General features: G+C 60.1%; 2 protein-coding genes across 17 annotated transcripts in view; both read right to left on the bottom strand.

Annotated features, from left to right (window-relative positions):
* Positions 1 to 493: 493 nt before the first annotated feature.
* Positions 494 to 11,821, bottom strand: SEMA4C (semaphorin 4C). 9 transcript variants are annotated; one of them, XM_035728931.1, is made up of 15 exons: positions 11,094 to 11,821; positions 8,109 to 8,257; positions 6,478 to 6,626; positions 6,040 to 6,102; positions 5,749 to 5,847; positions 5,554 to 5,650; positions 5,313 to 5,429; positions 5,044 to 5,195; positions 4,781 to 4,956; positions 4,315 to 4,459; positions 3,996 to 4,218; positions 3,665 to 3,777; positions 2,545 to 2,702; positions 2,396 to 2,466; positions 494 to 2,261 (listed from the first exon to the last, which is right to left on the bottom strand). In XM_035728931.1, the coding sequence occupies exons 1-15, from the start codon at positions 11,279 to 11,281 to the stop codon at positions 1,432 to 1,434; spliced, it is 2,730 nt and encodes a 909-aa protein (XP_035584824.1). In that variant the 5' UTR covers positions 11,282 to 11,821; the 3' UTR covers positions 494 to 1,431. The 9 variants fall into 9 exon arrangements, with proteins under 9 accessions (XP_035584824.1, XP_027478769.1, XP_027478771.1 ...); XM_027622968.2 differs by lacking the exon at positions 11,094 to 11,821 and adding an exon at positions 10,812 to 11,063 and having other exon boundaries at positions 8,109 to 8,254; XM_027622970.2 differs by lacking the exon at positions 11,094 to 11,821 and adding an exon at positions 10,812 to 11,063.
* A 2,892-nt stretch (positions 11,822 to 14,713) lies between these two features.
* FAM178B (family with sequence similarity 178 member B) overlaps positions 14,714 to 23,133 on the bottom strand; it is a 105,912-nt gene continuing 97,492 nt past the window's right edge. For all 8 annotated transcript variants that reach the window (XM_027622976.1, XM_027622977.1, XM_027622974.1 and 5 more), the window contains 3 exons: positions 17,685 to 17,762; positions 17,222 to 17,374; positions 14,714 to 15,911 (listed from right to left, as the gene is read on the bottom strand). In XM_027622976.1, coding sequence (XP_027478777.1) covers positions 15,882 to 15,911; positions 17,222 to 17,374; positions 17,685 to 17,762 — 261 coding nt within the window. In that variant the 3' untranslated portion in view covers positions 14,714 to 15,881. The remainder of the gene's footprint in view (positions 15,912 to 17,221; positions 17,375 to 17,684; positions 17,763 to 23,133) is intronic.

Here is a 23,133-nt window from a genome sequence, read left to right on the forward strand (position 1 = left end):
GGGCAAGTTCCATGTTGTACATCGCTGAAGCATTCGAGGCGAGTATTCCTGGAGGGTAGGCAGAAGGCTGGAAGTAAACTTTCCTCCTCTAGGCTAGTTGAGAACATCCTCACAAGCAGCCAGTACATACAACCTGAAGCTCCTTCTAATACGTTCCCTTCCTTTACCCCTCACTCCCACTTCCCTTCCCAGAGCTCTGGGAAGCCAGGGCCCTCCTCTCCGGCCTTGCTCCCAATGCCCTAACTTCTCCTTTTGGCCAGAAGCCAAAGCTGCCAGCTGCCTCCCAAGAGCCTGTGGCCCTGGTCTGCTTCCAGCCCCGCAGCTACCACTGTGGGGAAGCACTGGAGCCTGGGCTATCCCCCCTCTGGAGAGGGGCACAAGCAGGCAGGGGTAACATTAGGGGCAGCGGCCCCAGAACTATGGGGAGGCGAGGCTAGTCCTGCCCAGAAGGTTTTAGCCCAAATGCCTTATCCCTACCACAGTAACGCTTAGCTGTTTTCTTGATTTTTATTTGTCAATATAAAAATACTCAAATATTTACAACAAATAAATACGCGGGGACACAATAAGTTACACTGTTAGGAGCCCTCCTCCTAGGGCTGGGAGAGGATATGCAATATCCACAGCATGCCCACCCTCTCTCCTCCTCCCTCCCCCACCCCCCAACACCACCTTTCCCAGCCCAGTAAGGGAGGACAAGTATAAAATACCACTGAACCCCAGGGCCGAGTGGGAGGCCCCTCCCACCCTTGCCCCAAACACACAGGAGAATCCATCTCCCTCCCCCCACCCTGAAAACATTCACAGCCCTAGGAGCAGGACCAGGCCCACCCCAGAGCCCCGGACTCCCCAAAAGGGGCACAGCACCCTGCCCAGCCCACCCCCATATGTACATTGCTGACCCACGCTGGGGACTGGGTGGGGGTAGGAGAGGCAAAGTGATACGACCCCTTCCCCTTCATAGCTCCAATGACTCACCAGGAGGACCCCAGGCCGAAGGAAGACTCGGACAGAAAAAGGAAGACCTCTCTCTCACACACACACACACACACACACACACACACACACACACACACACACAGACTAGGTCACACACACGTGCACACACAGACGTATAGATACAAACACACCCACATCTCCAACTTCTGCCTTGGGAAGTTTTGGCTGCTGGGGTCCCACGTGTCCGTGATTCACAGCCCCTCACAGAGAGGAGGAAGAGGCCTTCCGGGAGGCTGGTGCCCTGGGGAGCAGTGCCCGTGCTGAGCAGAGCAGGTCCTCATGGCCGGGCGGGTGCCGGCCAGGCTCTATCCCAGGCCGAGCCGGTGCCCGCGCCATGTCCCTGAGGTAGCTGGTGCGTGTGCAAAAGGAGGAGCGGCGCCTCGCACCCTGCCCCTGCGAGGCGGGGGGTGGGGTGGGGGGGTGGGGATCCCCTCATACGGAGGACTCCTCGGGATTGGAGTCCGGCAGCGGCTGGCGCTGCTGCAGCTTGCGCCTCAGCTCGTCTGCCAGCTCGGGCAGCGGGTGCCCGAGCCCGCCGCGGTCCTCCGCTCCCAGCTGTAAGCGCACGTAGCCATTGGCGTTTGAGTTCCGCCCACCCCCCAGGTGAAGCCGGGTCGGAGAAGGCAGGGGCTGGCCGGGGATGCCAGGAGCTGGGGAAGGGGGCCCGCCCCCCGGCTGGCACCGCGCGTGTCCAGGCACGATCTTGAGGGAGCCGTCCGAGTAGTAGTAGCCGACGGGATCCCAGAGTTTCTCATCAGTCTCCGGGCCGGGCCTGAAGGGGGGACTGGTGGGCTCCTTGGGCAGCTCCAGGGGGTACACCAGGGTCCTCTCCGCCGCCTTGGCACCTTTCTCCAGCTCCTCCCGCAGCCGCCGGCGCAGCGACAGAACCAGCAGCAGCAGGACCAGGCACACGGCCCCCAGGGCCACCACAGCCAGCCACACCAGCCCCAGGTTTTCCAAGGGCGCCCGAGCCTCCAGGGTCACCGATGGGCCCGCCACCACGGCCACCAGGTAGCCTTCGGCAGCCAGCCGTGCCCCCTGCTCCTCCGAAAAGCAGTGGTAGGCCCCGGCGTGGCGGGGCTGGGCAGCCATCACGACCAGGGCCTGCAGGCGGGCGTCATAGAGGAAGGAGCCGGGCTGTTCCGCAGGCAGGTCCCGGCCCCCGAAGGTCCAGCGGGCGTGGGCCAAGTTGGAAGAGAGGCGGCAGGGCAGCACCAGGTCCGTGCCCGCCACCACGGTGATGTTTTTGGGTGTGAGCCTGACTGCAGCAGCAGAAAAACAGGAGAGCCGAGTTAGCACGGGAAACCCAGGGCCACGCGGAGCTGCGGCTAGTCCAGCTCTGGCCCAGGGCCCATCCTACCAGGGAGGAGGGAGGGGGAAAAAAAAGACAGCTCACCCTTTTTATTGCCACGGAGGTTACAAATGCCTGAGGTGTCGGAGACCGTCACGTGCTGGATCAGCGAGGACCTGGTTGGGGAAGCAGGGTCCATGGGCACTGGGGCTCCAAACACCCTGCCCCTCACCCTTGTGCTGAGCCCCACTCACCCGAAGGGGCCATCCACGGCCACACAGCGGCTGGTGTTAACGCTCCAGGCACAGTAGGGGTCCCGAGCGAGGACGCAGTCTGCGCAGGAGCGGTACTTCACGCAGTCGGCCAGGGGCAGCTGAACCAGCTGAGAGCGGGAGCCTGCAAAGAGAAGCTTCTGCAAGAGAAGCGGGGCAGAGGAGGCTCAGCCAGACTGGGACACAGACTGCGGCATGGGCGCAGGAGGGCAAGGGTGCCAGAGGAGGAAGAGGGCGGTGCTAAACTCCCAGGAGGGGAACGGAAGGACCAAAGAACGCCCAGAGGGCTTACTACAAGCCAGACACAATCCTAAGCACCTTCAAGATGTGACCTTCTTAGACAGGGAACAGTGGAACTACGGGGCTGAGAAATATAATCTCTCTCTCTCTCACACACACACACACGCACACGCACACATTCTCCCGTACTGTATAAATAGTGCAGGAAATGTGTGTTCCGCTAGGCCCGGCAGCCCTCACAATAGCACAAGCAAAGCATAAGGTGTTTTCCTCTGTCTGAATGGTGACTGCCAATCCGTGTGTTTCTTCAACCACGGACTTTCTTTCTGCCATTATTCCATGTTCTGGGCAACAATCTGAGCCACAATAGTTGGTCAAGGGCCAGCACATGAAAGTTCAGGGGAGTCACAGACAGGCCAGAAGAAGGGTAGGGTGCAAGCGGCACCTCAGGCAAACAGCGAAGGGAGTGCAGGGCCGGGACTGGGCTGGGCTGGCCTGGGCTGGACCAGGGGGCCGGTGGGAAAGCCGGCATCAGGAGGGCAGCTGAGCAGAGATGTGGCCCGAGAGGGCCGGTCCACAATGGCACCACCGGAGAGGCTGTACGTCACAGAGGCACAGCACGACCTCGAGGGGTCTGAAGGAAGCGTGGAGAGCAGCTGCCAAGGCCCAGTTCTGGGAACACAGCCCCGTGGGGACCTGGCTATATATAACGCCTGCGGAGCGCAGAGTCCGTTAGCACGCTTGTTTCCTGGAACTCTCCCCAAGCTAAGTGAGGTATGTTCGAGTGTCTCCCCACCCGTCCTGGCCAAGCAAAAGACTGCGGAAGGTGTAGGGACAGCCGTGGGTGGGGCCTGATTACTACCTTGCTCCGGGATAGGACCAAGCTTTCCACAGGCTCCTGGTCAAACACCTGCAGCTCCTCGATCAGGTGGACCCAGGGGCCCAGGTTCACGGCCTTGAGCAGCCAGCCGTCTCCTGTGGGGGTTGGGGGAGGACAGGCATAAACGAGAGGGCACGGGGGCCCCTGGGGCATCTCTAGATCTCACTGCCCCGGACACACAGGCCCTGCCGCCCCCACCCTGTTCTTCCCTGTGGAAATCCTGCGCAGCCTCCAGGCCCATCCTAGCAAAGTGGGCACGCTGCTTTCCCTCAGGCAGCTTCCGGCAGCCACACCCGCCTCCCCAGGTGCCTACCTGTACCAATGAACAGCACTGTATAGGTGGCTCCGTCAAGCCCCGTGACCCTGTCAGCCACCAGGTGGGTGAAGTTGGTGTCCTTCTTCACAAGCAGGGGCCGGCCCCACCGGGGCCCTACCTGCTCCTCCATCAGTGGGTGCTTCTTGATGAAGTTGAGGGTGTTATCAGGCAGCTCCAGAGAACTGGTGTAGCCATGGCGTCGGTGCCAGTTGTTGATGCACTGGGGGCGGGAGGGGGGAAGACGGGAGAGCTGTCAGCATGTGGGAGAGCTACTGCAGCGGAGGGCAGGAGCCCATCCCCGCCCCGGAGGACTCACTGAGCCGGGCCGTGGGCTGGGTACGGGGTCGGTATAGCGGCCCCACTTCTGGGCTTGCTCACGGTACTCCTTGTAGGGACCCTCGAATACCCTCTGGATCTCTTCCAGCTGGTACTCGCAGACCGCTGACAAGTCCACATCGCCCCTGTCACAGCAAAGGAGGGACCCCAAGGGTGAGGCACGGCACTCACTTTACCCCAGCTCGTGGCATGGACCGGGAAGGCGGGGCCCCCCACAAAGCAGTCCTGGGCGTGTGTGACGTCATGTCGGCTCTAAAGTACCACTGGGGGAAGGGTCCTGCACACCTCCCCTGAGGGGGCTTTGAAAAGGGGCAGATGCCCAACATCCTCCTCGCCTTCTGGTCTACCGACCACTTAAGACTTTACTCAAGACACCTGCACCCACCAACCATCCCTACCCTGCAAACCTCCTCCTCCCAACCCCCAAGTATTCCTGGCCAACTCACCACCGCGCCCGGAAAACCCCGAAGAAGGTGGTGTTGTGCCAAGAGGTGTCACGCAGTGTGTGCAGGGCCTGCAGCTGGTTGAAGTAGAGCTGCCGGTCGGGGGCCGAGCACACCAGCCTTGCCTTCAGGAATGTGGTCCACTTCCTCTGCAGGGTCCGCGCACCCCCCATGTCCCCCTGGCGGATGGCAAGGGGACACTGCCAGTCAGGCCTGCCGAGCCACCAGGGCTCCCAGAGCTCCTCACTCACTGCAGGACTCCATACCTTGCAGACACGGGCTACACGAGCCACCACCTGTTCCGCGTAGCAGTCATACTCCACTGCCCGCTCACTGAAGAAGAAGTAGACCTTGTCATCGTCCCCCGTGAAGCTGCCCACGCTCTCTGGGATGTAGGCAGAGCCTACAAAATGAGGTTCTACAGGAAGGGGAGGAGGGTTAGCAGCGGGGGGGGGGGGGGGAGGGTTTGCTGCAGGGCCCCTCACCCATGGCTCCCCCCCCCCCCGGAGCCCCACACCAGCTCCTCGGGGCTCACCATTGAGCCAGAAGGCCAGGTACTCTGTCTTCATGGAGTGGTGAGGCCCCATGTTACGCAGGATTACAGGCTCTGTTCCTAGGAAGTTGTTGAGCGTGGCCGAGTATAGCTCACCGTCTGTGGGGGACAGGATCAGGCAGGCCAGAAGTGACATGAAGACACATTCAGGCCACGCAGAACCATAGTGAGAACAAGTTCTAGGGGCGGACTCCCCCAGCCTACCGCGGGGACAGCCACTCACCCACAAGGAGGCCAGTGTGGCCCTTGGCCGGGTCATAGGGACATTTCCCCTTCCCATCCTCAAATTCTCCACGCTCCAAAGTGAAGGTGAGCATGTCCTAGGGGCAGGGAAGAGACAATGAGGAGGAGATGCAGAAGGGCCTGGGAGTCCAGAGAAGGGCGAGGAGGGGGACTGAGGAGGGAAACCAGCACTCACGATGTAGGTGCACTTGGGCTGGAAGGCGTAGGTACCACAGACGTACAGGTGGGAGGCGTTGTAGGGCTGCAGGAAGCGGATGAAGTTGAAACACTCCGTCTGGGGAGAGAACGGCATTCACTTAAGAGTACGGGGCCATGGGACACGGGACACAAGGACCAAGAACGGGTCTGGGACAAAGAGAGAGGGTGGGGGTGGGGGGAGACAGCAGGTGCCGTGAGGCCCGGCCAGCGGAAGTACGGGCGCGGGGGGCGGGCCTCTGGCTCTCCTGGCCGTATCCTGAGCACCCACCTGGTTGCTCTTCCCTTTCTGGATACACTCGGCTTTCTTCTCAGCTGGTGCCTCCCATGAAATCTGGGGGGGGGGGGGGGCGCGGAGGGGGGCATGTCAACATCACAAGTACACACTGAGCATGTGCCCGGAGTATCTGCCACATGCATGGCCTGTGGCAGCCACATGAGGACACCACAAGCAAGCATACACAGTCCCCATTCTCTGGGAGTTTATTTTAACAGAGGACGGAAGCCGCAAACTGCCCCAAAGCTGCAGATGAGGGAAAGCAGCGTGCCCAATTTGCTAGGAGGATGGGCCTGGAGGCTGCGCAGGCTTTCCACAGGGAAGAACAGGGTGGGGGCGGCAGGGCTGAGGGGGCAGTTTGGTCAAGCTAAGCCCCTCTGGGTCCTGCCGCTCTCCCCACACCTGTGTGCCTCCCACTCCCCCACCTCTCACCGCTCCTTGCAGCTCCAGAGCCTCCACGCTGAAGGCAAACAGGGCCTCCCGGGCCCCCACGTAAAGAAGCCCTGTCTGCTCAGTCAGGGTCAACGTCAGGAAGTCCTGGATGCCCGTCTGGGAGAACCGCCGCACCACCGTGGCCAACTCTGCAGGGACAAGGTGGGAGTGAGCAGGGTGGTGAATGGGCAGAGGGCTTCCTGGGGCTCCAGGTACCCTCCTCCCCCCAAGAATCAGCCTTCCTCTATACAGTGGTCTTCGGGGCCTAATCACCCCTGCTGCCGGCCAGCACCCCACAAGCAGATGCCAGCTAAGCACTCTGACTGGCAATAAAGGGCCTTCTCCAATAGCATTTTGGCTCTGACAGCTCCACCCAAGCCTCCCTGGCCTTTCCCAGCCTGGGAGGCGGCAAATCTGGGCTGGTGAGGAGGAAGGAAGGATATCTCAGCCACAGCTTCCGGCCAGAGGAAGCCATCAGACTGATGGCCCTCACTCTCAGGGTCAGCAGCACCTCTGGCTGCAGAGCTGGGCTCTTCCCCCTCCCAGCTTCCTCCGCTGCTTCCTTCTTTGTTGCCTGCTACCTACATCACGCTCCGGCCAGGCGCCAGCCCGTGATCGGGCAAAGCAGTTATGTACTGAAGTTGTAAGCACTGCTTGCCTGAGTTAACTCTTCACTCCAGCAGGACCCAAATCCAGGCGGCCAGAGGTCCAAGCACGGCCGGCCACTGGGACAGGCGGGGATGTGGGAGACAGAGTTGGGGCTGGGAGGCCAGGCCAGGGTGGTCAGGGGGAACCAGAGGCTAGGCACCAGAGAAGGCACTGAAGCCTCGGAGCTGGGAAGCTTTGTTGCTGTTCACCATGCAAGGTATGACGACACCGATATAGTCACAGGATTCCTAAGTCAGCCCCCAAAATAGCTGCTGACTTGTCCTCAGGGTCCCCCTAAACCAGGCTTAGTCTTTGGAGCCAGACACAGGCGGGCAAGGGAGGGCTTCATTAGCACCCGAGTGGAGCCTGTGGGAGGTGAGCTCATCCTAGGTCCCCAGGGTGCACTGATGATACAAACACCTGACATCACCTCTTAATACAGGTGTGTGCGTGCAGAGGGCTGTCGGGTCTGCTGTCCCCCGACATGAGCACGTGTGTAAACACATCCAGGGCCAACACAAGGCACAAGGGTAACAGAGGGGTAGCAGAGAGGCTCTATTACGGTTGATAAAGGGGCTCCTGGGGGCAAAGAGAGAGCTAGAAAGGCTTTGGGTAGAGGGGTGATAACACTCTGCCTTATGCCTACCCGGGCTCCATTTTCTCTCTGTGGGCTCTCAGTGCAAGTGCTAGTTCCAGAAGTAAGGCATGGGGAGAACGATACAGAACGGTCTCTCTTCCTTACGTTATGGGGGCAGCCAGGTCCTAACCATGTGAAGAAGGGCTATCCCAAGACTATGAGCTCTGGGTCCCTGGGGCCACTCTAGGGCCACTCATTCTCATTTCTTAGAAAGTTGTCATACACATCGGTGGGCTTTAAGCCCAAGAGCAGGATAAAGCTGGCACAATCTAGGGGCAATCGCTCTTCTCCCCCCACCTCTCCATAGTCCCTCCTGGCCTCCCCCCTTGGGACTTGAGGCACTCACCCCCAGAAGATACGGTCTTCCGGGGCACCAGGTTCCACCACATCTCAGCCCCAATGCCCAGGCCCCACAGCCCCACTACCAGCAGCCAGACAGCCCAGTGTGGGGCCATGGCAAATGCCCCGGCTCGAAGCTCCAGGCCAGCTGCCCTGCTGGGGGAAAAGAAAGGGTCAGAATCACAGCCAGAGAAAACAGACCGGAAGGGGGCCCACACAAGCCCGTGTCAGGAGGCACTGACAGGACATATGACCTGATCAGCTTCCCCAGGAGCCTCCTGGATCCCCCCCCACCCCGGCCCTTACCCAGTCCTTGGAGCAGAACTTGGTGTCCCCCCCACACACACACACCTGGCCTCAGCCCGCACAGATTCCAAAGGAGGTGGGGACCCCAGAGGAGAGGGGAGGAGCTGAGTCAGCTGGAGGGGTGGACACTCCAAGAAACATTCTCTGGCCTCCAGGCCCTCACCCACTCCCTCTCAACAGGAAGTTGTTTAAGAAATTAAAAGGGGACTCCTTCCCCCCACACTCAGGCCTGACAGATTTGAGGATTTCTTAAAATAACCTCTGGGAGCAGCACCTGCCCCCACTGGGGCTCCAGCCAGCCCCAAGACATACTTCTGGCACGCAAACCCCTTGGCAGGGTGAAGGGGCATACGGTGGGTGGGCGTTTCCAGAAGCCCCTCCACCACCCCCCCCCAGAGGGGACTTGACGGAGCCAGCCTTGCGGGGGTCCTGGCCCCAGGCTCTCCCCTCCCCCAGCGCAGACAATAGCCAGGCAAAGCCCCAAACCCCGGTTCCACATCAGCAGGTCTGAAGTGGGGCCGGAGCCGAAGGGGCCCAGCTTTCCCGAGGCCCCTTTGTTGCCCAAGACTGGAGGCAGGAAGTGGGTGGGATGGGCGTGGAAATGACCAGGGCCTCATCCTGTTCCTCGCACAGCCTCCTAGGAGACACTAGCCTTCGGGTTTTGGGGCGGCGGGACAACAGAGCTGGCTCCGGTCTAATCAGGGATCTCCCGGCGAGAAGCTCTCAGGCGGGGGCGGGGGGAGCTGAGGAGCGGGTGGGGAACGCGAGAGGGGTTCCTCTCGGATCGCGGGGGACGCCCTGTGCAGGGCCGGCGCCTGCTGCGCTCCCCCCGGGTCTGACGAATCTTCCCAACTCAGGGATTGCGCCCCGGGACCCCCGCCTGGGCAAGCCATCTGGATTAACTGCACTGCCCCAGCCCTCCAGTGCCGGGTACGGAGACACAGAAGCCGGGGACCTGCTCACCCCAAAACAAAGGGTCCCCGCCAAGACCTCGTCCTTGGTCACCCCCCCAGATTCTCCCCTCCCCCCAGCTCCCGGGATTTGAATGCAAACAAAGCGGCGGCGCTGGGAGCGTGGCGAGCCCGGCCGGCGGACGCCCCCTGTCGGCCCAGTACCCCAGTACTGGAAGGGCGGGGGGGGCGCTGGGGATACGTCCACCCCTCCCTCCCCTCCAACACACCCCCAGCCCTCCCTCTGCCCCTTACCCTAGACCCGGGCCGGACTCCGCGGAGCGCTCCGAGAATCGGCCAGCACGGCGATGCCCCCACCCCCAGCTCCTCCCAGGGCGGGGAAGCAGGGGCAGCCGGAGGGGTGGGGGCTAGAGGACTGCGGGGCCCAGGCGGTGCGCCCCCCACCCTCGCCCACCGCGAGCGGCGGGGCGCGAACGGCGCTTCCGCGGCTGCAGGGCGGGCGCTCCCGCCAGGGACTGCGCGGCCAGGCTCGCGCCGGGAGCCTGGCTTTCCAGGACAACCCGCCTCCCCGGCGGAGCGGGCGGGCAGGGGGCCGCGGCAGGGAAATCCGATCCCACAACATCGGCCTCAGTCCAAGCCCGCCCCAAACTTTCCGTCGGGGGTGGGGGAACCGGGGACAGTTCGGGGGCCTGGAGAGGATCCTGGCCGCCGACCCAACAGCACGGGGGACCCCCGCTCCCCTCAGCCGCGCTCTTCCAGACCAGTCCGCGCCTCCGGATGCTATGGCTGCGGGCACTGCTTGCCCGGCTCAGGAGCCCCCGCCAGGCAGCCCGCGGGGGGCGTAGGAAGGATCTCGGACGAACTGCTGTCCCCGCCGCTAGCCCTCCCCGCACCCCCAGACCCTGTCCCTCGAGCGTGCGGCGGCCCCTGCCCGAGTCGGGGGACAAAGCGGCGGCCCCGGAGCCCTGGTGCTCCCGCCCCGCGCAACCCTGGCCTCACTCACCTCTTCTTCGCGGCTTGAATCCCTGGGCGCCGCCCTCGCGTTCGGCTCGGATCACGGTCCGCCCCTACCCGCGCGCCGCCGACGGCCTGCGCGCGCCCGCCCGCCCTCCTCCGCTGTCCCCTCTGCCACCGCCCCTCGGTCCCGGCTCGGCTCGGCTCGGCGCCCCTGGGCTCGGGCTCCCCGCGCCACCGCGCCGGGTGCCGGCTCTTTCTCCAGCGCTGCCGCCGCTCTCCGCCCCCTCCCCCCTGACGTCAGGCGGGGGGGGGGTTGAGCGGAGGCCGGGGGCGGGACGCGAAGGCCGGCCCAGGAGGGGGCTGCGACCCGCCGCGACCCGCCGGCCCCCCAGCTCCCCGCCGGCGGGCTGGGACCCTCGCCCCTCCCCGCGCCCTGCCGCCCCGTGCCTCGGAGTCGCGGTCTGCGCCACAGCGCCGGGAGGTGGGGCGGGGGAGGGACTCCGGGTATTGCCTTGGTTGGGGGGGATCGGACTCACCCGGTCTTTCCGAAGTGTCCCCCAAGGCCAACCGCGGGCTGGGCGGCTGGGCTCGGGAATGGGGCTGAGGAGCTCCCCACGCTGCAGTTACTGGAACCAACGCGGGCAAACCACCTCGGGGCGAGTATCCGAGGGAGGGGTGCCGGGGAAATCGAGGCTCCTTTTCGGGGCGGACCAGAGTGGGTCTGTCTTTTGGCCCGAAATTCTGCTTCGTTTCTTGGCCCCAACGCCCACTGTCGTCCCCCCCCCCGCCCCCCGCAGTCAGACTGGAACGGGTCTTACCAGCCAGGAAGACCCACTAATCTCCGGAGAGTCTGCTCCTTGTTTTTCATGCTCCACACGGAGGGACAGCAGCGCCCTTGCCCAGCTCCCGGTGAAGACAACCCTCTGGGAGACTCCTGTTGCACAGAGCCTGCCCCCAAAAAATGACTCCTTCTGATGCCACTGGAAGGCTGAATAACAAGTGACATGAGCCCTAACGTTCAGATGAAAGCGGCTGAGGGGAAGCCTCGGTGGAGAACTACCACCTTTTAGAACAGCCTGCCTCCGCCCACAGCAGCTCCTAGAAGTCACTTGTAGCTCTGGCCTCCTGCGCTGGGGCAGTGCTGGGGTGGACCTTGCCAGCTGGTCCTCGGAGCTGGGCAGGTGGACAAACCCCAGGGAAGCCGCCCCATCGGCACCCAGACACAGATGCCTCCTCTTGGCTAGGGGCAAATGACAGAGGTAAAGAGACTGGAGCCTGGAGGCTTTGGTGGTAACTTTAAACGGGCGCAGTCCTGGAGGGGAGGAACAGTGGAGGGCCCCCGTCAGCAGATCTGGATTATAAATCAGTCCCGACAGGAGCTTTTGTTCTGAGTTAAAACTTGGCATCTGAAAATGGAGACCAGAAGAGTAGTGGAGATAATTGGGAAAAGCAGTACAGTTTGGATTCAGTAACAATTGGGTCTTTGCTGGTACACATAAAGGCCCCTTCTCCCGCACTGGCCAAAGCCACATTTCCCAGCTCCTTTCCACCAGAGGCGGGGGGGGGGGGGGGGGGGGGCTGTGGTCTTGGAAATGCTGGAGATAAGAGGGCAAGCCAGTTAACAGTTAGCATGGGGTAGGCAGGAAAGGCTCTGTGCTTCAGCAGGCTGGGAGGGAGATGGGTGTAACCCTCCTCCTCCAGGTTAGACCCTGCTGTCTTTTTCAGTGGAGGTAAACGGATGCTCAACATTTGTTCTGTGCTTTAGACTTTGCAACCTGCCTTCACATACATTTCCTCACTTAATCCTCATGACCACTGTTCAAAAGGCAGGTATGGGGTACCTGAGTGGCTCAGTGGGTTAAGCATCTGCCTTTGGTTCAGGTCATCCGGCGGCAAGCCTGCTTCTCCCTCTCCCTCTGAGGCTCCCTCTGCCTGTGCTCTCTCTGTCAAATAAATAAATAAAACCTTAAAAAAAAAAAGGGCAGGTATTGTGTCTCTGATTTTAGAGATAAAATGCGTCTCAGAAGGATGAAGCAACCTGCTCAAAGGCACGTAGGTAATTAGCAAGGTCGGAATGTTAAATCAGGTCTTGGGACTCCCAATTCTATCTTTGCACCAAGTCAGAGTGCATCTGGACAACCTTTAAGCCCTAAACAGCGTGTTTCCTGCTGTTTTTCCTCACCTCCGCTCCCACCCCCAACCAGGCAGAGACTTGAGCTCCTGGCTCCACCTGCAAGATGGCCCCAGTGGAAAGTTTCAAAAGGTGGTTTGGTTTCACTGGCAGGGACAGTCTTCTGTATGTTATGGCAGCCTTCTCTGTTCCTGCTAACAGACTCCGGGAGCCCTTGCCTCTCAAATGCTCCTCCAAGATAAGGCTGCAGCTCCCCCCACCCCCCTTTTCTACCTTCACTCATTTCCTGCTGTGTTCTGTCCATTTCCAGCACTGGCCTTTTCCATGGGTGGGTGGGCAGAGGATAAAGTTTCCTGCATGACTACTTGCTCATGATTCATACTTTTTAATAAAAGCACAACCGGTCAAAAATGAGGATTCCTGGGTTTTAAATTAAGAAAAAAAAAAAAGAAGAAGAAGAAGAAAAGTCTCCTGTACCTGTCATGTCTCTCTAGGGTCTGTCTGCCATATTCTATTTAAGGTACCCATGCTTCAGGCCTTAGGCCCTAACAGACCCTCCTGCTCACCTGCTTGTGGCCAAGTCAAGGAAAGACCCAGATACTGCTAAATGCCTTCTGAGGTTCTCCAAGAGTCCACTGGCAGCTCAGCTCAGGCCAGTCCCTACAGATGGGCCCAGGAGTCTTATCTGAAAGGCAAGCCCCCGCTCCCTCCCCCACGACATTGGTCATGTGCCATGGCGTCCCTGATTTGAGCTCCTCACCCCTAGTTCTTGCAAGGCAGCTTTCGGACCGGAGTGGAGCCCAGGGTTCACACTGGGATTCTCCAGTTAGCACTGCCTGGCCAACTTCCAAAGGATCCGGGAGCTGTTGTCAGCCCACAGAGGGGGAAATGAGAAAGCCTGGGTCAGCCATCCTTCAGGGATCTTTCTGAGGGCCTGGGGACCGAGGTGAGTGGGGACATAGGAAAAGGACTTCCTCTACTTCCTCCTAGAGGAGAGTTATCAAAGCTGTCCACCTGGGAAGCCTTTCCCTTCCCAGCCCCTCCCTGCCACCATCACCAAAAGGAAGCAGGAAAACATCCGTCATCACAGCCCCGGATGCTGCGTTTCCAGTGGCTTCAATCAGGATATCCCTCAGCCTTTTCCCAGGAGCTTAAGGATCTGGAAAGGGCAAGTGGTGAAGTGGCCAGCACCATTGTGGACTTCTTGGCCTAGAGGAGACTGAGTCTCTAACTGGTCCCAGACCAGTTGGAGAAGATCTGGTCAGCCAGCTCCCAGCCAGTTCCAGAGAGGGCCCATTACATGTCCCAGGGGATGTGGGACGCCCTTAGCTGACCTCGAAGCGCACCCCTCTGCTCAGGTTACAGCTAGGTCTCTGGAGGGACTGAGTATTCACCAACACCTCCTTTCTCCTTGGTATCTATTTCCCTCTTGGGGATGAGTGTGTTTGGGGAACAGGGGAGGAGGGGTCAGTGCACAAGGACCAGGACTGGGGAGACGGGCCCCGGACATCTATGGCGATAGACCGCATGGATCTCTTTCTCAGAGCCACGAAGGGGCAGCTTCAAGAACTGGAAACTCCCCAGCTCAGCCTCTTAGGCCTCCCTACTCCCTCTCTGCCCTTGGCAGTGAGAACAAAGAGGGGAAATTTCAAAGGTGATTTCCAGGTTTCCAGAGCAAACTGAAGAGCTGAGGATTAACTGTCAGGATGTGCAGTGTCAAAAGCAGGGGCTGCCCGGAGGGAGGTGAAGGAGGCTGGCTCACCAGAGCCTTCGCTCTTTTATCAGACGATCTCAGGCCTACCTGATGCCACTGGGGCCTCAGTGGTGCCCCAGCCAGGGGGCCCTGTGATGTGGCCAGGAACAGAAACCAGAACTCTCGGTCAAGTCACCTGGGTATCCAAGTCACCCTGGCCAAGGACTTCTTCCACCTCTCACTTGGCAAAGGGAGCATGGCAGGGCAATGACACGTATGGCACCCAGCACTCTGCCGTGTGCTCATGCCCTCTGAATTATAGATGCCCCCAGCTCCCAGACTTCTGGGCGAGGGAGGCAGCTGTCTAAAACAGCCCCAGGGCGCACCTGGGTGGCTCAGTCAGTTAAGCGTCCAACTCTTGATCTCAGCTCGGGGCTTGATCTCAGGGTCATATGAGTTCAAGCCCTGCGTTGGGCTCCACGTTGGGTGTGGAGCCTACTTAAATAAAACAAAACAAACAAACAAACAAACAGACAGGCCCAGGAAGTGATGGGCTACTCTTCAGTTCTGCAAATGGAGCCACTTGTCCTGAAGGTGCTTTATTTGGGGGGGGGGGGAGTCTCTCTCCTAGTTAGCCTGCCTTACCCTACCCCTGTGGCATGAGAGCAAAGGAGAGGGGCACAGAAACACGGTAAGTCGTAAGCACCAGCCATGGTGAAGCTCCGTCGGCAGACGCTCGGCTTGAGTTGAGGAGAGGGCCCAGGCCAAGGGTGTAGGGGTCATTCTCTGCTACTTCCACCTCTTACAGCCCCTGTAAAACCCTCTTCCAACCCAGGGTTAGGAGAAGCCTGACGCTAAAATGGATTCTTGGGATTGGAGAAGTAGACAGAGAATGGGGATGCCCAGGGATCTCCCCGGTGATGCACAGGGCCCACATGCTTCTCAAGGGGGGCAGGTCAAAGACACCCAGCACTTCATTAAGGATCAGGGCCCACCAAACCGATCTTGGGCAAGGCTGAGGGAAAGTATCCAGAACTGTCTTTTGGCACCCCACCCCACTTCTAAGTCTGGGGAGTTGATTTCAGAACTCAAGTGATAAACTGAATTAAGTGTAATTACAGCCCTGACCCACCAGCTCACTCTGTGGATCCTCCCCGGTGAGGGCAGTGAGTAGGAGGGGGGTGCGTAGTTCCAGACCGGGTCCAAACAAATGCTCGCTCGCGGTACTCCCCGGTTTCTGACAGCTCTCAGGCCACAGGAATAACTGCTGCTCCCTCAGGATTTACACACAGCCTTCTGGGGCAGGGGGTGGGGCCTAAGAGGCCCAGGTCACATGACTGTCCGAGGTGGGAACTCAGCCCAGCACCAGCAGAGATGTCAGGAAACGGGACGCTGGGCAGGAGCCCTCAGGATAGGCACTGAAGGAAATCTTCTAAACCACCGATGCTGAAATAAGACTTTAGTGTGCACAAAGAAAGCTCGCATTAGTGCGAGAGGAAGGAGGGTTGGGAGGGCCCAGGAGGCCCCGGGAAAACGGAGAGTGGATACAAAGGCCTGGGGGCAGAGGAGACGACTGGGAGGACTGGGAGGGAAGGAGGGCTGAGGGGCAGGCCAGGCAGGGAGACGAATCTGTTGCCTGGTGGGGCTCGGGGGGAGGCAGGCTCTTGCTTCATCACACCGGTCCTCCTCTGGCCTCTGTTCGTCACTCCCTCCTGTTCCTTGAAGCCCGTTTGCTTCCTGCCAGAGCCAAGAGCTGGGGACCAGCAGCCGTGCCCTGCTCCTCTAGTCTTTCCAGGGGCTGAAGTACTGGGCCTGTGGCAAGGAGAAAAACAGGGCGATGGCCCCAGGCCGGGTAGGGCCCACCGTCCTGACGGTGACTCTGCGGCGTCAACATCCACTACAGGCCTCCTCATGCCCGGTGCTGAGCTCCAAGAGTCCTGTGGCTTCCCGTCCAGGAGAGGACACGGCAGGTCAACAGGCCACTTGAGCACAGCGCAGGAGTGCTCTGTCCGGGTTCCCTCTACTCACGACTCGAAGGCCCAGGGCAGTGTGACAGGAAGGTGGGGCCTGCCCCCTGACTTGGCCAGGCCACAGATCACTTTTCCTGACAAACACGCTGTTTCCCACCAGAGACTAGTGCGATCTAGTTCCTGGGGGACTGAGGGTGAGGTCTGCTCTCCGGCTTTCTCAGAGACTTGCGAAATCTGAGACCCAAGCCACAGCCTGTGGCCAATGTGTCAGCCCCAAGTCAGAGGTTACAGGAGGAAGGACGAGCAGAGACAAGGCCAAGGATAGACACGTTGGGAGCCGAGGGGCATTGGGAGGATGGGAGGAGAAATGCTCACCAGACCCAGCCTGTGTCCATCAAGGGTTCGGGGCTAGGGGAGGGAAGAGCCCCCAAGGCAGCCGGTGCTGTTTGTCAGAGGGACAGAGACCAGAAAAGAGGCTGCCAGAGCAGGGGTTGGGAGTCAGGCTGGATCTCTGCCCTGGTTCTGGCATTTACACGCTGCCTTCGTGATGGGGCAAGCTATTTAACCTCTCAGCGACTCTGGTTAGCTTGCTCATCTGTAGAATGGGATGGTAACAGGACGTGTCTCATGGGGATAGTTACCTGGATTTGTGGAGAAAGGGGGTCTTTGTTCAATACGTATTAGCTATGAGTATTATTCCCTAAGAGAGCCTGAGAGAATCAGGGGCGTGGAGGGTGTCACTCCAGACATTGGAGGGACCAGGGCAGGCTGAGAGGGTCCCTCCCAGCAGAGTAGGAAGCCAGCCTCAGACCTGTAGGACAAGTGGGCAGAGGGGAGACAGCTGGTCCCTCTGGTGCCCCTCCCTGGCACAGCTCACTGCTCCTCCTCTAGGGCGAAGTTTTTCTTTGCATTTGGCCAGGAGTTGGCCTCTCTGTCTCCCCCTCACGACACCCCTGCACTGGGCATTGGATTCTTGGTGAGCATGATGAACGCCCTGTGCGGCATCTCCACCCCCCCACATTGCCTTCTCCACCCATCGGCCAGTCAGGAGCTCAGTAGCTGCAGTCAGGGCAGACCGTTGCTGCCGGCTCTGGCCAGCCCACCTGACCGCTTCCCTCCCCTCCCACGTCTCGGGCCCGGAGGGGGCACCACCTGGGGCTGGCAATGGGCCAGCAGCTCCTGCCAACGGATGTAGGTCTGGGCAGCTAGGTCCTTGAGTCTGGTCCGGTGCATGGCCTGCGGGCTCTCCCGGATATGGGTGCTGATGTGACGGTCCAACTGCATACAGAGCAGCTGCAGTTCTCCCTGTGGGAGGGGGGTGTGGGGGGGGAGGTGTGGCATGGGCCAGGCCCCTCCGCAGAAGGGGAGGAGGGGGAAAGAAATCAGAGCAAGAGAGGGATGGATTTGAATGACTGCTCAGAAGTAGGGCAGGAAAGGGAGGAGAGGAACAGGGCAGCTGCTGGGAGGTCGGGTCAGGATCCCTTGGGAGTGCCTCGTGGGACACTGGGAGAAGGAGGGCGCCTGGCTCCCCTAGGCCCACGTCTTTCAGAGCCTCCCACTCTTTGCAGCTCCTGACAGCGGGCTGGCCTCCATCTCAGCCTCTTGGGAGACTCACCCATTGGTCTGGAGTAATGTCCTGGCAGCTGACCACCACCCCGGCCAGCATCAGCAGGCTGTGGCACAGGTAGCAGGCCTGGACAGAACACAGAGAGACGGGCTCCCCTAAGTCCGTCACCTCCAGACTCCGTACTTGCAGGCCCGGCGGCCCGGGACAGGGACTCAGCCCACCGCTGGGCTTCCAGGCGCAGTTTCTAGGGAGGTGTCCTAATGGAGGGCTGTGGACCCCCTTGCTCAGAACCCTCCCTCTGATGGATGACTGTCCTCCCTTCGTTCAGAAAAAGAAGAAACCTCTGCCATTCAGAAACCCGTCCTGTCACTCAGGCCTGTCCCGGGGGCCCAGCAGAGAAAGCCTGCTGTGGAAAAGGGCCCGTCCATCCTCACCTCTGCACCATGTCTATGGTCCTGCTCTGTTCCCTGAGACACCCGTGTCAGGGGCCACGATTCTCTAAGGTGGGGGACATGGCCCCCGGGTGCCCAGCTTGCTCCTCGGCAGGAAACCCCTTGCACAGACAGATGTACAGCCCTGTGTGGACAGTCAAACCGTGTTGACTCAAAGAGGCCGGTGAAGAAAGGAGAGGCAGGCGGGAGACGGCTTCAGTTAAGCATCTGCACGCTTACCCTCCCAACTCATACCCTTGCTCTGCCCCCTTGACGTTCTGAGGGGTACAGACAGGACAAAGGCCAATTCCATCTGCTCAGGGAATGGTTGGATCCCAGGGTGCCCTGGAACTCTGTCGGCACCCATTCTTTGATGGGACAATCCAGACAAAGCGAGGCACGGGGAGGAGAGCACCCTCAAAGACAGGCGTGGCGTCTGCCATGAAAGGCAGCCTGCTCCTGGCGCATCGAACTCTTCCACTCAGACGTGCCTGCCGCCTTGTCCCCTTCAGACTCCTACGTCTAAGATAGGGAAGGTGGCAGGAAACACCCCCACCATTATGCCCGTTGCAGATAACTAGCTCTGAGGCCGCGCTGGGAGGGGAGAGGCGAGCTCCAGAGAAGGCCAGCAGGGCTGATGCATGGTAGTAACAGAGCTGGAGCTCAGAACCAGCCCAGGACTCCCCTGTGCCCCTACCATCCAGAAACAGCAGCATCCCCTCTGCACAGACCCAGGAGCCTCCTGAGGGCAGAAGCCAGAACCGTTTTTGAGGGTATCAGACATGGTACTCTGGAGTACTGTCTTCCTAAACTCAAAATACCTCTGTGTAAAATCCTGAGACGGGAAGCCTCCTCCCCTCCCCCCCCCCACTGCACTCCGCCACCACCACGGCCCCGGCAGCACCTGTCTTGCCCAGGACCCAGCCTGCTCTTCAGCACCACAGCCAAGGCCACAGGCGGCCTGACCCCATAGTCTGGCCAGGATGGGCTGGCCGAAGACGCAGGGCAGGAAGCCCAGGGGACCACCGGTGTGCCTCCAAGCAGTGCCGCCCCAGGTTGGGCAAGAGCCCGTTCCTGAGCCAGCGGCACCTGCTGGGTCCTGCAGCTGCCTAGGCCTGAGTCCCCCAGCTGGGCTGGCTTGTCAGAGGGCCGGCTTGCTGGCAACCTGCTGCTTCCCCCAGGCTCCCTTTCCCCAGCCTGGCCTTGCCTTAAGGAGGTCCACAGCATTCAGAACTCCTTCTCACTCTGCAGTCCTGGCAAAAGGCTGCTGCCGACCGCCCCCCCCCTCCCCGCCCCCATAAAGCAGGCACAGGCCTGGGAGCCAGACGCTGTTCCGTACTAAGACACAGCCACAAACACGGAGACGTTAGAAGATACTTCAGGAAGGCAGTCATTGGGCCAACGAGTACTGAATCTCAACTTCCCCATGGACCAAAAAGAGAAAGGGTCCTTCTAGGGTTTGTTTGTTTGTTTGTTTGTTTTTGGTGGGGGAGGGGGTGAAATGCAGCTCTGAGGGCTTCAGGGAGGAAGTGACTAAGCCCAGCCCAGCCTCAAAGGAACAGTAGGATCTGAGGTGAAGATGGCCCTGTGGGGGTGGGGGCAGGGCCAAGATTACACCATCAGACAGATCCTAGGGCTGATGCAAGAAACAGGCAGGGCACACTGGGGGACTGACCACCAGGTAGCTGGCTAGGCTGGGACAGGGGGGAGGGAGGGGGCCCCCTGAGGACCGGGCTGGCCCCAGAGGGCCTGGACAGTGGGCTGTGGAGATCGTTCAGGGCTCTTGAGCAGGGAAGGCTGGGGTGTGGGGGACAGACTGCCCCCCCACCCCCCAGAAGGAGGCCACTAGAATCAGTTGGGATGGAATACCACCAGAATGAAAATGTGGCTGTCTCTGACAGAACGGACTATAGCACATCCTTCATCTTTTCTGTTCTAAGCTTATTTTTCTACAATGTGTGCGCTTTACTCGTATAATCTGAATACAATTAAAGTTTTTTTAAAAAGTTAATTTAAAACAGGACAATACTAGTTATAATTGACTGAACCTCTTGGGTTTGGGGAGGGTGTGGGAGCAAGGGAGAGAGACGTGACCCTGAAAAAGAGCGACACTCTATGACCCAGGCCCCTGTTTGAGAGGGCACTGAGCAAGCTGCTAGCAAGACGTGGTGGTGGCAGGAGACGCCAACGAAAATATCCAGGGGCCATAGAGGGGGTGGGTCAGAGGAAGGCCCGGAGGCGTGGAGAGGCACCTGAGAGATTTCTGCATTTCAGAGACCCCTGTGCTGTGTACAAAGCCAGGGGCTAAAAGGGACCTTGGAGCCACCCTGGGATTGGTACAGAGGCCACTCTCTGTCCCTGGGGGTCTCCGGAACCACCGCCCCCTCGCCCCCACCCCACCCCGGGGCAGAATCTATCTTCCTAAATGGGAAACGTGGTGAAGATGGGCCCCGGATCTGAGGAATGCCCTGGAGGAAAACTTGTGCAGTGGGGATTTACTGAGAAAAAAAGCAGCAGGACCAGGGACTACGGAGTGCGAGTTTCACAACTTCGTTCTTAACACTGATTCCCATCATTGAATCCAGGGGGAAAATCCCAGGGAAACTATTCTGAATGTGTGCTTTTGGGGGCAGGGGGGCGGGAATGGCATGAAGGAAACGGTCGTTCTGAAGAAAATCCCTGCGAACCACGCGTTACCAGCTGTATTTCCCCAAGGGGGAAGAAAACCTTGCCCACTACCTACAAGGAAGGCTGAGGGCATTTTTTTTCCTTGCCCTCAAGGGTGATCCTTGGAGTTGGGCCCACGTGAGGGGAGGCCCTTTAAGGAAGACTTTGATCCAACTTAGGGGGATATAGTTCCATCTGTGCACAGAAAACCCCACAAAGACACCAGTCTTTATAGTAGTACTTTTGCGGGGGGGGAAGAAAGGTTCCATACTGCATGGGAAGCGCCCAGCCCCTGTGGTCCTCTCCGGTCCGTCCCCTAGACCCAGGACCCCAGCATTGAGGAGAGGTAAGAGAGCATCCGATCCCCTCCAGACAACCCGACAGACAGTGGCACCGGGTGCCCGCAAGGCTTCTTGTGAACCCCACCCTCCCTCAGACTCCTCTCCCTTGCCCTGTTTTGTGAAGGTCTGAGAAGCAGACATTTAGCAGAACCTGGGGCTCTGGCTAGGAGGGGGCTGTACCCGAGCCTCCTTCCTCTGAGAGGCAGGCCCGGAGCACCAGCAGCAGTGGGGAGAGCGGGCCACTCCTGGGGGTGACAAAGTAAACAGCCAGGTTGTGGGAGCTGGATTTCCTGCTCCAGTCGCGCTGTGGCCGGCTCCTGAACTCAGCAAGCCCGTTCCTGTCCAGGCTGGCACCACAGAGACACGGGGCTCTGTCTTCCCTTTCAAGACTGGGAAGGGAAGCCGGCAGAAGCCATGCAGCAGCTGGGCTGGTAGCCGGTGAGCCCCAAGCCCCCTGCCTGCTCCCATTTCCTCCACAGCTGGAAGTGCAAGGTGGCCCTCTCCTCAGCCTGAGGCACCTTCCAAGTCCCCAGGGTCCTGTGTGTCGGGAGGGAGTAGAAGGCAGTGTGGCTTCAGGGTTAAAGGGTAACGCAGAGACACTCCTTGGGGTTGGGGTGCGGGGGTGCTATGCTTCTCAGGCCTTCCGGATCTTGTCGGAGAAATGGGCCCCCACCAGCGCAGGCTGCCCAACTCTTCCCCCGCTGGGTGTCAGCAGGGGCTTGTTGGAAGCCCCTGTGGACAATGGAGCCCTGGAAACCTCAGGCAGCCACTTGGGGAAAGGCAGAGGGCGAGGGCAGAGAGGGACATGCCCGCACCCAATGCTGACGAGACGACACCGTCCCCCCGCCAGCAAGGCCTGGAGCTATCACTTTCTGGGTCTCTCCCCAGAGTGGAGCAGGCCAACTTTTCTGGGAAGTTCTGTGCTGGATGCCTCCCTCCCGGCTCTAGAGCCTGAACGCCCTGCCCTCCCCCTGGGGAAGGACGATGAGGATGAGAGATAGGGCTTGTCACCCCGTGAGGGGGGCGGGGGGGGAAGGGAAGGTCAGTGTCTCCTTTTCTGGCCCGGCTAGTTCGGACCGCAGGAACCACCAGCCAAGGCTCCGTTTGCAGCGCTTTCGTCATAAGAAAGGAGGGAAAAAGGGTGAACATTTCCCAGACACTTCATCCTTTAGAAAATTCCCCTCCAGCTAATGCCAAGGGAGCAGGCTGTGGCCTGGGTTATTTACACTAAAATAGGGCAGAAAGGAGGAGGCAGAGGATCTCCCAGGAAGTCACTCTGGCCGGAACACAGTGGTTTCTCCCGCCTCAGGTCATGACCAAGAATCCAGGCTTGCCCCAGGCAAGTCTCCAAACCAAGCCCTTTCCCTGGAAGCTGCCAGGCTGGGTGACCATCCTGTGGGAGCAGGTTTAGCCAGGCTCTGGGGCAGCTGCTGGGGTGGGGGGCGGTATGGAGTCCGCGGGGGGGTGGGGGGAAGGCTGACTCAGGAACACCTGCTGGGGAAAACCAAGACTCACCCAAAGGACATGGTCTTCCCGGCCTGGCTGCTAGACCCAAGGGGCTTCTGCTCAGGATGCTGGCCCTGCAGACCTATAGGTGCCCGCTCCCTGCCTGGGACACCAGGACCCAAAGCAGCCTCCTTTGCTTTCACCTCTCCATGCTCACAGGCCCTGGGGGGTGACTGCCCGGGGTTGGGGGGGGCCTGCCTTCAATCACAATCTGGCTGGGCTGCTCTCAGCCCTGTCCAGAGGGCCTGCCGATGGACTCCAGGGGGAGAATTCTGCATGTGGGTCCACTCAAGGGTTTTGTTTCTGTCAGACACAGATGCACGCACACATGCTGAGGGTCAACTCTTGAACCAATCTGGTTTGGGGGAGACTGGAGCGGCACTGGTCTGTCTGCCTTGGCACATTTCAGACCCAAGGCTAGAGCGAGGCCTCCATGAATTCTTTTTCTTTTTTTTCTTTTTTTGTTAAAAATCAAATTTAAACCTACAGTACCACTTCACAGTGCCCCAACCCAGCAGGGCTCCCAGAGAGGCCTAATGATTCTCATTTTGA

This window comes from Zalophus californianus, chromosome 8 (genome assembly GCF_009762305.2).
Source record: "Zalophus californianus isolate mZalCal1 chromosome 8, mZalCal1.pri.v2, whole genome shotgun sequence".
Classification (NCBI taxonomy): Eukaryota; Metazoa; Chordata; class Mammalia; order Carnivora; family Otariidae; genus Zalophus; species Zalophus californianus.